Source organism: Oncorhynchus masou, unplaced genomic scaffold (assembly GCF_036934945.1).
Source record: "Oncorhynchus masou masou isolate Uvic2021 unplaced genomic scaffold, UVic_Omas_1.1 unplaced_scaffold_2223, whole genome shotgun sequence".
Classification (NCBI taxonomy): domain Eukaryota; kingdom Metazoa; phylum Chordata; class Actinopteri; order Salmoniformes; family Salmonidae; genus Oncorhynchus; species Oncorhynchus masou.
This window is the reverse complement of record NW_027008697.1, coordinates 1-17,500: the sequence shown is the minus strand read 5'-3', so window position 1 is coordinate 17,500 and position 17,500 is coordinate 1. Positions and strand designations below refer to the sequence as shown.

The following is a 17,500-nucleotide window of genomic DNA, read 5'->3' as shown; positions in this document are numbered from 1 at the left end:
CCCTCCCTCCCTCCCCACCCCAACACAGTTCTCTCTCCCTCCCTCCCCACCCCAAAACAGTTCTCCCTCCCTCCCTCCCCACCCCAAAACAGTTCTCCCTCCCTCCCTCCCCACCCCAGCATAGTTCTCCCTCCCTCCCCACCCCAAAACAGTTCTCTCTCCCTCCCTCCCCACCCCAACACAGTTCTCCCTCCCTCCCTCCCCACCCCAACACAGTTCTCCCTCCCTCCCTCCCCACCCCAACACAGTTCTCCCTCCCTCCCTCCCCACCCCAGCACAGTTCTCCCTCCCTCCCCACCCCAACACAGTTCTCTCTCCCTCCCTCCCCACCCCAGCACAGTTCTCCCTCCCTCCCCACCCCAACACAGTTCTCCCTCCCTCCCTCCCCACCCCAAAACAGTTCTCCCTCCCTCCCATCCCCACCCCAAAACAGTTCTCCCTCCCTCCCTCCCCACCCCAAAACAGTTCTCCCTCCCTCCCTCCCCACCCCAACACAGTTCTCCCTCCCTCCCTCCCCACCCCAACACAGTTCTCCCTCCCTCCCCACCCCAACACAGTTCTCACTCCCTCCCTCCCCACCCCAACACAGTTCTCTCTCCCTCCCTCCCCACCCCAACACAATTCTCACTCCCTCCCTCCCCACCCCAACACAGTTCTCCCTCCCTCCCTCCCCACCCCAACACAGTTCTCCCTCCCTCCCTCCCTCCCCACCCCAACACAGTTCTCACTCCCCACCCCAACACAGTTCTCACTCCCTCCCTCCCCACCCCAACACAGTTCTCACTCCCTCCCTCCCCACCCCAACACAGTTCTCCCTCCCTCCCTCCCCACCCCAACACAGTTCTCTCTCCCTCCCTCCCCACCCCAACACAGTTCTCCCTCCCTCCTCCCCACCCCAACACAGTTCTCTCTCCCTCCCTCCCCACCCCAGCACAGTTCTCCCTCACTCCCCACCCCAACACAGTTCTCCCTCCCTCCCTCCCCACCCCAACACAGTTCTCACTCCCTCCCTCCCCACCCCAACACAGTTCTCCCTCCCTCCCTCCCCACCCCAGCACAGTTCTCCCTCCCTCCCTCCCCCACCCCAACACAGTTCTCACTCCCTCCCTCCCCCACCCCAACACAGTTCTCTCTCCCTCCCTCCCCACCCCAACACAATTCTCACTCCCTCCCTCCCCACCCCAACACAGTTCTCCCTCCCTCCCTCCCCACCCCAACACAGTTCTCCCTCCCTCCCCACCCCAACACAGTTCTCACTCCCTCCCTCCCCACCCCAACACAGTTCTCCCTCCCTCCCTCCCCACCCCAACACAGTTCTCACTCCCCACCCCAACACAGTTCTCACTCCCTCCCTCCCCACCCCAACACAGTTCTCTCTCCCTCCCTCCCCCACCCCAACACAGTTCTCCCTCCCTCCCTCCCCACCCCAACACAGTTCTCTCTCCCCTCCCTCCCCACCCCAACACAGTTCTCACTCCCTCCCTCCCCACCCCAACACAGTTCTCACTCCCTCCCTCCCCACCCCAACACAGTTCTCTCTCCCTCCCTCCCCACCCCAACACAATTCTCACTCCCTCCCTCCCCACCCCAACACAGTTCTCCCTCCCTCCCTCCCCACCCCAACACAGTTCTCCCTCCCTCCCCACCCCAACACAGTTCTCACTCCCTCCCTCCCCACCCCAACACAGTTCTCCCTCCCTCCCTCCCCCCACCCCAACACAGTTCTCACTCCCCACCCCAACACAGTTCTCACTCCCTCCCTCCCCACCCCAACACAGTTCTCTCTCCCTCCCTCCCCACCCCAGCACAGTTCTCCCTCCCTCCCCACCCCAACACAGTTCTCCCTCCCTCCCTCCCCACCCCAACACAGTTCTCACTCCCTCACTCCCCACCCCAACACAGTTCTCACTCCCTCCCTCCCCACCCCAACACAGTTCTCACTCCCTCCCTCCCCACCCCAACACAGTTCTCACTCCTCCTCCCCACCCCAACACAGTTCTCACTCCCCACCCCAACACAGTTCTCCCTCCCTCCCTCCCCACCCCAACACAGTTCTCCCTCCCTCCTCCCCACCCCAACACAGTTCTCCCTCCCTCCCTCCCCACCCCAGCACAGTTCTCCCTCCCTCCCCACCCCAACACAGTTCTCTCTCCCTCCCTCCCCACCCCAGCACAGTTCTCCCTCCCTCCCTCCCCACCCCAACACAGTTCTCTCTCCCTCCCTCCCCACCCCAACACAGTTCTCCTCCCTCCCTCCCCACCCCAACACAGTTCTCACTCCCTCCCTCCCCACCCCAAAACAGTTCTCCCTCCCTCCCTCCCCACCCCAACACAGTTCTCTCTCCCCTCCCTCCCCACCCCAACACAGTTCTCACTCCCTCCCTCCCCACCCCAACACAGTTCTCCCTCCCTCCCTCCCCACCCCAACACAGTTCTCTCTCCCTCCCTCCCCACCCCAACACAGTTCTCCCTCCCTCCCTCCCCACCCCAACACAGTTCTCTCTCCTCCCTCCCCACCCCAACACAGTTCTCTCTCCCTCCCTCCCCACCCCAACACAGTTCTCCCTCCCTCCCTCCCCACCCCAGCACAGTTCTCCCTCCCTCCCCACCCCAACACAGTTCTCCCTCCCTCCCTCCCCACCCCAAAACAGTTCTCACTCCCTCCCTCCCCACCCCAGCACAGTTCTCCCTCCCTCCCCACCCCAACACAGTTCTCCCTCCCTCCCTCCCCACCCCAACACAGTTTTCTCTCCCTCCCTCCCCACCCCAAAACAGTTCTCCCTCCCTCCCTCCCCACCCCAACACAGTTCTCCCTCCCTCCCTCCCCACCCCAACACAGTTCTCTCTCCCTCCCTCCCCACCCCAACACAGTTCTCCCTCCCTCCCTCCCCACCCCAAAACAGTTCTCCCTCCCTCCCTCCCCACCCCAACACAGTTCTCACTCCCTCCCTCCCCACCCCAGCACAGTTCTCCCTCCCTCCCCACCCCAACACAGTTCTCTCTCCCTCCCTCCCCACCCCAAAACAGTTCTCCCTCACTCCCTCCCCACCCCAAAACAGTTCTCCCTCCCTCCCTCCCCACCCCAACACAGTTCTCCCTCCCTCCCTCCCCACCCCAACACAGTTCTCCCTCCCTCCCTCCCCACCCCAAAACAGTTCTCCCTCCCTCCCTCCCCACCCCAAAACAGTTCTCCCTCCCTCCCTCCCCACCCCAACACAGTTCTCCCTCCCTCCCTCCCCACCCCAACACAGTTCTCTCTCCCTCCCTCCCCACCCCAACACAGTTCTCACTCCCTCCCTCCCCACCCCAACACAGTTCTCCTCCCTCCCTCCCCACCCCAACACAGTTCTCACTCCCTCCCTCCCCACCCCGACACAGTTCTCCCTCCCTCCCCACCCCAACACAGTTCTCACTCCCTCCCTCCCCACCCCAACACAGTTCTCCCTCACTCCCTCCCCACCCCAACACAGTTCTCCCTCCCTCCCCACCCCAAAACAGTTCTCCCTCCCTCCCTCCCCACCCCAACACAGTTCTCTCTCCCTCCCTCCCCACCCCAACACAGTTCTCCCTCCCTCCCCACCCCAAAACAGTTCTCCCTCCCTCCCTCCCCACCCCAACACAGTTCTCTCTCCCTCCCTCCCCACCCCAACACAGTTCTCTCTCCCTCCCTCCCCACCCCAACACAGTTTTCTCTCCCTCCCTCCCCACCCCAACACAGTTTTCTCTCCCTCCCTCCCCACCCCAAAACAGTTCTCCCTCCCTCCCTCCCCACCCCAACACAGTTCTCTCTCCCTCCCTCCCCACCCCAAAACAGTTCTCCCTCCCTCCCCACCCCAACACAGTTCTCTCTCCCTCCCTCCCCACCCCAACACAGTTCTCTCTCCCTCCCTCCCCACCCCAAAACAGTTCTCCCTCCCTCCCTCCCCACCCCAAAACAGTTCTCCCTCCCTCCCTCCCCACCCCAAAACAGTTCTCCCTCCCTCCCTCCCCACCCCAAAACAGTTCTCCCTCCCTCCCTCCCCACCCCAACACAGTTCTCACTCCCTCCCTCCCCACCCCAACACAGTTCTCCCTCCCTCCCCACCCCAACACAGTTCTCCCTCCCTCCCCACCCCAACACAGTTCTCTCTCCCTCCCTCCCCACCCCAACACAGTTCTCTCTCCCTCCCTCCCCACCCCAAAACAGTTCTCCCTCCCTCCCTCCCCACCCCAACACAGTTCTCCCTCCCTCCCTCCCTCCCCACCCCAACACAGTTCTCACTCCCTCCCTCCCCACCCCAACACAGTTCTCCCTCCCTCACTCCCCACCCCAACACAGTTCTCCCTCCCTCCCTCCCCACCCCAACACAGTTCTCCCTCCCCTCCCTCCCCACCCCAACACAGTTCTCCCTCCCTCCCTCCCCACCCCAACACAGTTCTCCCTCCCTCCCTCCCCACCCCAACACAGTTCTCCCTCCCTCCCCACCCCAACACAGTTCTCCCTCCCTCCCTCCCCACCCCAACACAGTTCTCCCTCACTCCCTCCCCACCCCAACACAGTTCTCCCACCCTCCCTCCACACCCCAACACAGTTCTCCCTCCCTCCCTCCCCACCCCAACACAGTTCTCCCTCCCTCCCTCCCCACCCCAACACAGTTCTCCCTCCCTCACTCCCCACCTCAACACCTCTCTCTCTGCCTCACTCCCCACCTCAACACCTCTCTCTCTCCCTCACTCCCCACCTCAACACCTCTATCTCCCTCACTCCCCACCTCAACACATCTCTCTCCATCACTCCCCACCTCAACACCTCTCTCTCCATCACTCCCCACCTCAACACCTCTCTCCTTCACTCCCCACCTCAACACCTCTCTCTCCCTCACTCCCCACCTCAACACCTCTCTCTCCCTCACACCCCACCTCAACACCACTCTCTCTCCCTCACTCCCCACCTCAACACCTCTCTCTCTCCATCACCTCAACACCTCTCTCTCCCTCCCTCCCCACCTCAACACCTCTCTCTCCCTCACTCCCCACCTCAACACCTCTCTCTCCATCACTCCCCACGTCAACACCTCAACACCTCTCTCTCCCTCACTCCCCACCTCAACACCTCTCAATTTCCAATGTAAGGGGGCTTTATTGCCGAAGCAAGTGAAATGGATAATAAACAAAACTGAAAAATAATTTTAAAAAGCCCTTTTGTGGCAACAGGTCACACAACCTGCTGCTGTGATGCACACTGATATTTCACCCAGTAGATATGGGAGTTTATCAACATTGTGTTTTGTCTTCTAATTCTTTCAGGGGATCTGTGTAATCCCCCAGTACATCCCATCAGAGTCTACACCACCGTTTCATTATCATTCTCCCAATCACTTCTCTGCTACGGGGCATCTGGGACTCAATGAGCTTCCTCCTTCCCTCCAGACATGTTTCAGAGCACCAGAGATAACCACGGTCCTCCTCTCTTTGCAGTCAGTCTGGGGACAACATCAGGCCTCTATCTCTGGCATCACATCACCCAGAGAGGAATGGCTGGAGGAATGTGACACAGGGTTCAGAAAAACAAACACGATAACGACCTTTAGGTCCGACAGAGGACTGTGACTGTCCCTTCTCTCCTGCATATGCCTCTGAATACAGAGCTGTGCTGGGGCTGAATGTGACATTACACCGTGATGATGGAAGGAAAACTAAGGAGAAATGCATATAGGAAGGGGGGTAGAGAGGGAGAGGGAGAGGGGAGAGGAAGGAGAGGGAGGAGAGGAGGGGGGAGAGAGGGAGGGGGGAGAGAGGGAGAGGGAGGGAGAGGGGGAGGAGGGGGAGGGGGGAGGGAGGGAGGGGAGGAGAGAGGGAGAGGGGGAGGAGGGAGAGGGAGGAGAGAGGGAGAGGGGGTAGAGAGGGAGAGGGAAAGGGGGAGAGAGGGAGGGGGGGGAGAGAGGGAGGGGAGGGGGAGAGAGGAGAGGGAGAGAAAGAGATGGGGGAGAAAGGGAGAAAGGGAGAGGGAGGGAGAAAGAGGGGGGAGAGAAAGAGAGGGGGGAGAAAGGGAGAGGGAGGTAGAAAGAGATGGGGGAGAGAGAAAGAGAGGGGGGAAAGGGGGAGAAAGGAAGAGGGAGGGAAAAAGAGATGGGAGAAAGAGAGAGAGATTATGACATTATTGATATCCATTTGGAAGTGTCCTCTTGCTTTGAGAGATCAGAGTGATCATTAAATAGCCCTATAAAATTAATATTGTTTCAAGCTGTTGAGAGGGGCTCTTCACAATGCTGGCTAAGTGTTGTTTCAAACTCTCTTCTCCTTTCCCCTCCCCTCCCCTCCGCTCTTCTCCTCTCCTCTCCTCTCCTCTCCTCTCCCTCTCCTCTCCTCTCCTCTCCTCTCCTCTCCTCTCCTCTCCTCTCCTCTCCTCTCCTCTCCTCTCCTCTCCTCTCCTCTCCTCTCCTCTCCTCTGCATTGCTTAACTACCAACACCACAGAGTTCACACTGGGTTCAATCTCTCTATGCAAAGAACAAGAACTGCATCCCAAATGGTGCCCTATGGGCCTGGTCTAAAGTAGTGCACTATATAGGGAATAGGGCTCTGGTCTAAAGTAGTGCACTATATAGGGAATAGGGCTCTGGTCTAAAGTAGTGCACTATATAGGGAATAGGGCTCTGGTCTAAAGTTGTGCACTATGTAGGGAATAGGGCTCTGGTCTAAAGTAGTGCACTATATAGGGAATAGGGCTCTGGTCTAAAGTAGTGCACTATATAGGGAATAGGGCTCTGGTCTAAAGTAGTGCACTATATAGGGAATAGGGCTCTGGTCTAAAGTAGTGCACTATATAGGGAATAGGGCTCTGGTCTAAAGTAGTGCACTATATAGGGAATAGGGCTCTGGTCTAAAGTAGTGCACTATATAGGGAATAGGGCTCTGGTCTAAAGTAGTGCACTATATAGGGAATATGGAGCCCTTGGGGAAGCAGTCAGGGCTCTAATTGGAAACAGTCTGTTTGATTTTCCCTTTGTAAAGCTAATCCTTCGTAAGATACACACACACACACTGACTCACAAACACACACTCACAAACACACACTCACACACTCCCAAACACACACTCACAAACACACACTCACACACTCCCAAACACACATTCCCACACACTCACACACTCCCAAACACACACTCCCAAACACACACTCACACACACTCCCAAACACACATTCCCACACACTCCCAAACACACATTCCCAATCACACACTCCCAAACACACACTCCCAAACACACATTCCCAAAAACACATTCCCAAACAAACACTCCCAAACACACATTCCCAAACTCTCACACACACACACACTCCCAAACACACACTCACACACTCCCAAACACACACTCCCAAACACACACTCCCAAACACACACTCCCAAACACACACTCCCAAACACACATTCCCACACACTCCCAAACACACATTCCCAAACACACACTCCCAAACACACACTCCCAAACACACACTCCCAAACACACATTCCCAAACTCACACACACACACACACACTCCCAAACACACACTCACACACTCCCAAACACACACTCCCAAACACACACTCCCAAACACACATTCCCAAACTCACACACACACACACACTCCCAAACACACACTCCCAAACACACATTCCCAAACTCTCACACACACACACACTCCCAAACACACACTCACACACATTCCCAAACTCACACACACACACACACTCCCAAACACACACACACACACACTCCCAAACACACACACACACACTCCCAAACACACACACACACACTCCCAAACACACACTCCCAAACACACACTCCCAAACACACATTCCCAAACTCACACACACACACACACTCCCAAACACACACACACACACTCCCAAACTCACACACACACACACACACACACACACACACACACTCCCAAACACACACTCCCAAACACACACTCCCAAACACACATTCCCAAACTCACACACACACACACACTCCCAAACACACACACACACACTCCCAAACTCACACACACACACACACACACTCACACACTCCCAAACACACACTTTCAGACCAAGTACCAGCAGCACTCCTCTGTGCTGCGTCTCCTCCAGGGTTCCTGTTACTGATGAGGGGAAGCTTTCAGACCAAGTACCAGCAGCACTCCTCTGTGCTGCGTCTCCTCCAGGGTTCCTGTTACTGATGAGGGAAGCTTTCAGACCAAGTACCAGCAGCACTCCTCTGTGCTGCGTCTCCTCCAGGGTTCCTGTTACTGATGAGGAAGCTTTCAGACCAAGTACCAGCAGCACTCCTCTGTGCTGCGTCTCCTCCAGGGTTCCTGTTACTGATGAGGGAAGCTTTCAGACCAAGTACCAGCAGCACTCCTCTGTGCTGCGTCTCCTCCAGGGTTCCTGTTACTGATGAGGGAAGCTTTCAGACCAAGTACCAGCAGCACTCCTCTGTGCTGCGTCTCCTCCAGGGTTCCTGTTACTGATGAGGGAAGCTTTCAGACCAAGTACCAGCAGCACTCCTCTGTGCTGCGTCTCCTCCAGGGTTCCTGTTACTGATGAGGAAGCTTTCAGACCAAGTACCAGCAGCACTCCTCTGTGCCTGTTACTGATGAGGGAAGCTTTCAGACTCCAGGGTTCCTGTTACTGATGAGGGAAGCTTTCAGACCAAGTACCAGCAGCACTCCTCTGTGCTGCGTCTCCTCCAGGGTTCCTGTTACTGATGAGGGAAGCTTTCAGACCAAGTACCAGCAGCACTCCTCTGTGCTGCGTCTCCTCCAGGGTTCCTGTTACTGATGAGGAAGCTTTCAGACCAAGTACCAGCAGCACTCCTCTGTGCTGCGTCTCCTCCAGGGTTCCTGTTACTGATGAGGGAAGCTTTCAGACCAAGTACCAGCAGCACTCCTCTGTGCTGCGTCTCCTCCAGGGTTCCTGTTACTGATGAGGGAAGCTTTCAGACCAAGTACCAGCAGCACTCCTCTGTGCTGCGTCTCCTCCAGGGTTCCTGTTACTGATGAGGGAAGCTTTCAGACCAAGTACCAGCAGCACTCCTCTGTGCTGCGTCTCCTCCAGGGTTCCTGTTACTGATGAGGGGAAGCTTTCAGACCAAGTACCAGCAGCACTCCTCTGTGCTGCGTCTCCTCCAGGGTTCCTGTTACTGATGAGGGAAGCTTTCAGACCAAGTACCAGCAGCACTCCTCTGTGCTGCGTCTCCTCAGGGTTCCTGTTACTGATGAGGGGAAGCTTTCAGACCAAGTACCAGCAGCACTCCTCTGTGCTGCGTCTCCTCCAGGGTTCCTGTTACTGATGAGGAAGCTTTCAGACCAAGTACCAGCAGCACTCCTCTGTGCTGCGTCTCCTCCAGGGTTCCTGTTACTGATGAGGGAAGCTTTCAGACCAAGTACCAGCAGCACTCCTCTGTGCTGCGTCTCCTCCAGGGTTCCTGTTATTGATGAGGGGAAGCTTTCAGACCAAGTACCAGCAGCACTCCTCTGTGCTGCGTCTCCTCCAGGGTTCCTGTTACTGATGAGGGGAAGCTTTCAGACCAAGTACCAGCAGCACTCCTCTGTGCTGCGTCTCCTCCAGGTTCCTGTTACTGATGAGGAAGCTTTCAGACCAAGTACCAGCAGCACTCCTCTGTGCTGCGTCTCCTCCAGGGTTCCTGTTACTGATGAGGGAAGCTTTCAGACCAAGTACCAGCAGCACTCCTCTGTGCTGCGTCTCCTCCAGGGTTCCTGTTACTGATGAGGGAAGCTTTCAGACCAAGTACCAGCAGCACTCCTCTGTGCTGCGTCTCCTCCAGGGTTCCTGTTACTGATGAGGGAAGCTTTCAGACCAAGTACCAGCAGCACTCCTCTGTGCTGCGTCTCCTCCAGGGTTCCTGTTACTGATGAGGGGAAGCTTTCAGACCAAGTACCAGCAGCACTCCTCTGTGCTGCGTCTCCTCCAGGGTTCCTGTTATTGATGAGGGGAAGCTTTCAGACCAAGTACCAGCAGCACTCCTCTGTGCTGCGTCTCCTCCAGGGTTCCTGTTACTGATGAGGGAAGCTGTCAGACCAAGTACCAGCAGCACTCCTCTGTGCTGCGTCTCCTCCAGGGTTATTTTTATAAGAGAATTCATACTTTCTTATGTTTAAGTTTTAGTTGCTAGAGAGCGACCCAGTCGTTAGTTCGTTTAGTTTGATATTTACGGGCCCGCGACCCAGTCGTTGGTTCGTTTAGTTTGATATTTACGGACGCGACCCAGTCGTTAGTTCGTTTAGTTTGATATTTACGGACGCGACCCAGTCATTAGTTCGTTTAGTTTGATATTCTGGTGACCCAGTCATTAGTTCGTTTAGTTTGATATTTACGGACGCGACCCAGTCGTTGGTTCGTTTAGTTTGATATTCGGGCGCGACCCAGTCATTAGTTCGTTTAGTTTGATATTTACGGACGCGACCCAGTCGTTGGTTCGTTTAGTTTGATATTTACGGACGCGACCCAGTCGTTAGTTCGTTTAGTTTGATATTTTAAAGATGCAACCCAGTCGTTGGTTCGTTTAGTCTGATATTTTAAAGACGCGATCCAGTCGTTGGTTCGTTTAGTCCGATATTTTAAAGACGCGATCCAGTCGTTGGTTCGTTATGTTCCATGGCCATGCTCAGTGGCAGCGTTCTCAGCCCTGGCTTGCCAACTAGCTAAAGTACGGCTACACACTCTGCAACCAGAATAACAGACAGGTTTTGCGTTGCGTTTGTTTAAGCTGTTTATCCTGCTTATACCACAGTTGTCAAAGAAAAAAAATACTAAGCACAAATTTACTGGTTTGAATATTTTCTCAAATTCTTACTTTCTCATCTTCTGGTTGGCAGAGCCTGTGGTCTAGCAGTAATGCCCCCAGTTCTTAAACATACTCCTCTCCCCACTGGAGGCCAGGGTTCAATCCCCACATCTCCCCACTGGAGGCCAGGGTTCAATCTTCACATCTCCCCACTGGAGGCCAGGGTTCAATCTTCACATCTCCCCACTGGAGGCCAGGGTTCAATCCCACATCTCCCCACCGGAGGCCAGGGTTCAATCCCCACATCTCCCCACTGGAGGCCAGGGTTCAATCCCCACATATCCCCACTGGAGAACAGGGTTCAATCCCCACCGGAGGCCAGGGTTCAATCCCCACATCTCCCCACCGGAGGCCAGGGGTTCAATCCCCACCGGAGAACAGGGTTCCCTCCCACCGGAGAACAGGGTTCCCTCCCCACCGGAGGCCAGGGTTCCCTCCCCACCGGAGGCCAGGGTTCCCTCCCACCGGAGGCCCAGGAGTTCCCTCCCCACCGGAGGCCCAGGGTTCCCTCCCCACCGGAGGCCCAGGGGTTCCCTCCCCACCGGAGGCCAGGGTTCTCTCCCCACCGGAGGCCCAGGGTTCTCTCCCCACCGGAGAACAGGGTTCTCTCCCCACCGGAGGCCAGGGTTCTCTCCCCACCGGAGAACAGGGTTCCCTCCCCACCGGAGGCCAGGGTTCTCTCCCCCACCGGAGGCCAGGGTTCTCTCCCCACCGGAGGCCAGGGTTCCCTCCCACCGGAGAACAGGGTTCCCTCCCCACCGGAGGCCAGGGGTTCCCTCCCACCGGAGGCCAGGGGTTCCCTCCCCACCGGAGGCCAGGGTTCCCTCCCCACCGGAGGCCAGGGTTCCCTCCCACCGGAGGCCAGGAGTTCCCTCCCACCGGAGGCCCAGGGTTCTCTCCCCACCGGAGGCCAGGGGTTCTCTCCCCACCGGAGAACAGGGTTCTCTCTCCACCGGAGGCCCAGGGTTCTCTCCCCCACCGGAGAACAGGGTTCTCTCCCCACCGGAGGCCAGGGGTTCTCTCCCACCGGAGAACAGGGTTCCCTCCCCACCGGAGGCCCAGGGTTCTCTCCCCACCGGAGGCCCAGGGTTCTCTCCCCACCGGAGGCAGGGTTCTCTCCCCACCAGAGAACAGGGTTCCCTCCCCACCGGAGAACAGAACAGGGTTCTCTCCCACCGGAGAACAGGGTTCCCTCCCCACCGGAGAACAGGGTTCCCTCCCCACCGGAGAACAGAACAGGGTTCTCTCCCCACCGGAGAACAGGGTTCCCTCCCCACCGGAGAACAGAACAGGGTTCTCTCCCCACCGGAGAACAGGGTTCTCTCCCCACCGGAGAACAGGGTTCTCTCCCCACCGGAGGCCAGGGTTCTCTCCCCACCGGAGAACAGGGTTCTCTCCCCACCGGAGAACAGGGTTCTCTCCCCACCGGAGAACAGGGTTCTCTCCCCACCGGAGAACAGAACAGGGTTCTCTCCCCACCGGAGAACAGGGTTCTCTCCCCACCGGAGAACAGAACAGGGTTCCCTCCCCACCGGAGAACAGAACAGGGTTCTCTCCCCACCGGAGAACAGAACAGGGTTCTCTCCCCACCGGAGAACAGGGTTCTCTCCCCACCGGAGAACAGGGTTCTCTCCCCACCGGAGAACAGCGTTCAATCCCCACATCTCCCCACTGGAGGAAACTTTATTATTGACTGTATGTTTGTTTACTCCATGTGTAACTCTGTTGTATGTGTTGCACTGCTTTGCTTTATCTTGGCCAGGTCGCAGTTTTAAATGAGAACTTGTTCTCAACTAGCCTACCTGGCTAAATAAAGGTGGAATTAAAAATACATTTAAAAAAAATATAAAAAAATCTGTCAATCCCCCTCAATGACGGCCGAAATAAAGTCAAACTGTATCTAACGGTACAAGTGCATAAAGACGTTCAGATATGCCGTCATCGTTGAGCGCTGCGCACAGAGTGGGTAAACTACGGCGTGCGACATGGTTCAATGTGAAGAACTGGGATCATGTATACTGTACTAATGCTGATTAAAAAAAAAATTAAAAAGAGGAACGGAGAGAAATGTACAATACGGCAAACGTAGCAAACGAGGCGTTTGTGGTGAGGACACGGGGGGCCGCCATCTTTATGCACCTTCGTCATTATGCGTGACCGTGCCCTGTGTCCCTGTCTCTCTCTCCTCTTCCCAGGACCGTACCCGGGTGGTCAGCCCCATCATCGATGTCATCAGCCTGGATAACTTTGCCTACTTGGCAGCTTCAGCTGACTTGAGGGGAGGTCAGTACTCAGAACACGACCTCTAACCTGTGGGTACTATCCTCGTAAACACAACCACGCACAGCAGTCACTTTCACTTGCCATCTCGTACATTTTCTCTCTCTCTTTTCTCTCAGGGTTTGACTGGAGTTTACACTTTAAATGGGAACAGATTCCCATCGAACAGAAGATGTCCAGGAATGATCCTACTCTGCCTATCAGGTAATTACAGTAGTTATATTGTATTGGTCCCCACTCTGCCTATCAGGTAATTACAGTAATTATATTGTATTGGTCCCCACTCTGCCTATCAGGTAATTACAGTAGTTATATTTTATTGGTCCCCATTCTGCCTATCAGGTAATTACAGTAGTTATATTGTATTGGTCCCCACTCTGCCTATCAGGTAATTACAGTAGTTATATTGTGGTGGTCCCCACTCTTCCTCCTTTGTCTCTCCTGTATGGGCCAGTAAAATATCTACGAATCACAAGGTGAATATTGCATTTAACACTTCTTTCCATAGTACCATCAACTCCTGTGTTCCAATGACACGTTGTGTTAGCTAATCCAAGTTGATCATTTTAAAAGGCTAATTGATCATTAGAAAACCCTTTTTGCAATTATGTTAGCACAGCTGAAAACTGTTGGTCTGATTAAAGCACTAAAACTCGTTCTATAGACTACTTGAGTATCTGGAGCATCAGCATTTATGGGTTCGATTACAGGCTCAAAATGGCCAGAAACAAAGAACTTTCTTCTGAGGGCATCAGTCTTTTCTCGTTCTGAGAAATGAAGGCTGTTCCATGAGAGAATGTGGCAAGGAACTGAAGATCTCGTACAACGCTGTGTACTACTCCCTTCACAGAACAGCGCAAACGGGCTCTAACCAGAATAGAAAGAGGAGTGGGAGGCCCCGGTGCACAACTGAGCAAGAGGACAAGTACATTAGAGAGTTTCGTTTGAGAAACAGACGCCTCACAAGTCCTCAACTGGCAGCTTCATTAAATAGTACCCGCAAAACACCAGTCTCAATATGCGTGTGTCAGACAGTCTGTCCTCTGTCCTCCTGTGTGTGTCAGACAGTCTGTCCTCTGTCCTCCTGTGTGTGTCAGACAGTCTGTCCTCTGTCCTCCTGTGTGTGTCAGACAGTCTGTCCTCCTGTGTGTGTCAGACAGTCTGTCCTCCTGTGTTCTCTGCTACAGAACTCCAGTGATTGCAGGAGGGATCTTTGTGATGGACAAGAGCTGGTTCAACCACCTGGGGCAGTACGACACTCACATGGACATCTGGGGAGGAGAGAACTTTGGTGAGATCACTGAGTGTGTGTGCGTGCTTGACTTTTGTTTTAATTCACTGAGATCGTCTCGGTCCCATCTGATTAGATATCTAGAGATAATTAAAAAAAAAATTGTCCTATACCTTCATCTAATTTTAGAGCTCTGACGCTGCTGATGGTCATTAGTAGCCTATCAAACTGGCTAACTGCCTGGTACTCAGCACTCTATTGTCCCTCTAATCACTCTGACATCAATGCAAATGTAATCAAACACTTCATGAGAGCTCATGTTGCCCATGTTGCCCAACATTTCTATAGGCTATGCAATTGCGAGAAGACAGAGTGATGGCCTCTGTTAAAAGAGGAGGATCCCATCTGCTTTCTATAGCCTTACTATATTTCTTCTCTCAACTCTTTGCAACCGGAGTAGAGCCTACCTGGCTGGCATGAAAATGAACTGCGGGGGAAAAGCGTCCTCCATCTGCTATTTAAGTGCATAGATGACATGTATTATTCCCCCTGTTCTGAGACAGATAATGGTCCATTCTAAATCCAAACTAATTTCACACATATATTATTTGGTATATTTGTAAAGACAATTACTTAAAAAACATATATATATATTGAATGTAATATAATAATATAAATAATATATCCCATTTAGCAGACGCTTTTGTCCAAAGCGACTTACAAGTCGGCTGGGGCCACTACTTTTACATATGGGTGGCCCCAGCGGGAATCGAACCCACGACGCTTGGCGTTGCAAGCGCCATGCTCTACCGACTGAGCCACACAGGACTACTGGTAGTTGTATTAATGTGGTGTCTATCGCATGCCACAACTGTCCCAGAGTATGTTTGGAATATTTATTTCTGGCACAGAAGGACAAGTTGACCAATAGAATAGGCCAACTTTTGTACTATGGGGGTAGAGTAGATTGACAGAGGCTAGTGCTTTTGCTGCTTGTTAGGCTTGTTGGCTGACTAAATGTGGACACGCTCAGTTGCGTCCCTGATGTGTCTGTCTTCATTCACTTGTAGCCTTCACTTCTTAGATGAAATACATGTGAGAAGGACCCGAGCACGTGACGGGCTTTGGCTAATGAGAATGGAGATATCTGAGAGAGTTGCTTTGGAGCACGGCAGCCGGGAGAAGGGAGTTATAATTATTATATTCAGGGTATAAAGGTCACTTTGGCCACAAAAGGCAGGGATTCTTTCAGGATAACGGTCACACAAGGGGGATGCTGCCGGGATATTTTAGGCGTGAGAATATTATCAAACTGTGAATGAGAGACTGATGAAGTGTGTACAGCCTGCGCATGCCTTTCATGTTACTTTTTTCAAATAATTATTTTAATCGTCATTAGAGTCCCTTCATGAATGTATTAAAAAATCAAAACATTTTGCCCCAACGTTTGTATCACAACGAAAGTGACATGAATAAGTGAAGCAGACAGAGCACCTGTTTCTTTGTTAACACAGAATATCCACGTGTTCCCTCATTCATCGCTTGGAGAAACTATTTATATTTTATTCAGCTTTGTTCAATTGTATTCTTCATACTATCAAATAATACCCACAGTCATTTGGCATAGCCACACCAGGACCCTAACATAAGGACAACTCAGAGTATGTTATTCTGTTCTTCTGAAATAGACTACATTTTCTACATATCATGTTTCTTTAGACCTGTCTAAAATAAATAATGGATTTATTGTGAAGATGTAGGCTATATTACATGGATTTATTGTGATGGTGTAGACTATATTACATGGATTTATTGTGATGGTGTAGGCTATATTACATGGATTTATTGTGATGGTGTAGGTAGACTATATTACATGGATTTATTGTGATGGTGTAGACTATATTACATGGATTTATTGTGAAGATGTAGGCTATATTACATGGATTTATTGTGATGGTGTAGGTAGACTATATTACATGGATTTATTGTGATGGTGTAGGTAGACTATATTACATGGATTTATTGTGATGGTGTAGGTAGACTATATTACATGGATTTATTGTGATGGTGTAGACTATATTACATGGATTTATTGTGATGGTGTAGACTATATTACATGGATTTATTGTGATGGTGTAGACTATATTACATGGATTTATTGTGATGGTGTAGACTATATTACATGGATTTATTGTGATGGTGTAGACTATATTACATGGATTTATTGTGATGGTGTAGACTATATTACATGGATTTATTAGACTTTTTATAACGTTACAAGGTCTGCATCGGTGTCTTGTAGACTGAGTGGAATCCGGAAGATGCTTGACAATCTCGTACGACAAAATTTCACAACCGCCAAGTCGGACCTTAGAGATACCAACACTATGCGTGCAGACCTGGGTTTAGCTTCAAAAACGATATTCATTTGACCAGACCTACAATACTTATTTCCCACCATAATTTGCAAATAAATTCATTAAAAATCCTACAATGTGATTTTCTGGATTTTTTTTCCTCATTCTGTCCGTCATAGTTGAAGTGTACCTATGATGAAAATTACAGGCCTCTCTCATCTTTTTAAGTGGGAGAACTTGCACAATTGGTGGCTGACTAAATACTTGTTTAAAATGGCAGATCATCATGCCCGTTATTTGAAAGTAAATTCTATCATTTTGCCTTTATCTGGTGGAGCTTGTCTGTTTAGAACTGAACAGCGGCAGTGTAGCTAGTGGTTAGATCGTTGGACTAGTAACCGGAAGGTTGCGAGTTCAAACCCCTGAGCTGACAAGGTACAAATCTGTCGTTCTGCCCCTGAACAGGCAGTTAACTCACTGTTCCCAGGCCGTTATTGAAAATAAGAATTTGTTCTTAACTGACTTGCCTGGTTAAATAAAGGTCAAATTAAAAGAAAAAAAAAATCTCACACTGAGTCCTCCAACAGAACTAGTTGTCTGATCTGCATTAGCCCTCATTAGCAGTGTTGGCTGTATACTTCATCTGGTACACATCAGTCAGAACAAGAAGCTCGGGACGTTAACGGTGTCTCTCTCTGTATAATGTCCTATAAATAGAACACATATCCTGTCTGTGTCTGTGAAATTGTTCTTAACTGACTTGCCAAGTTAAATTAAGGTTAAAAAATAAAAATACCCCATAATAACATCACCT

At 52.6% G+C, this 17,500-nt stretch overlaps 1 protein-coding gene across 1 annotated transcript in view; it reads left to right on the top strand.

Annotated features, from left to right (window-relative positions):
* Positions 1-14,389, top strand: part of LOC135533110 (polypeptide N-acetylgalactosaminyltransferase 16-like) — a gene marked incomplete at its 3' end in the record, with an annotated part of 51,501 nt that extends 37,112 nt beyond the window's left edge. The window contains exons 7-9 of the mRNA XM_064960520.1: positions 13,014-13,101; positions 13,218-13,302; positions 14,286-14,389. Of these exons, the coding sequence (XP_064816592.1) occupies positions 13,014-13,101; positions 13,218-13,302; positions 14,286-14,389 (277 nt within the window). The remainder of the gene's footprint in view (positions 1-13,013; positions 13,102-13,217; positions 13,303-14,285) is intronic.
* Between the last annotated feature and the right edge of the window lie 3,111 nt (positions 14,390-17,500).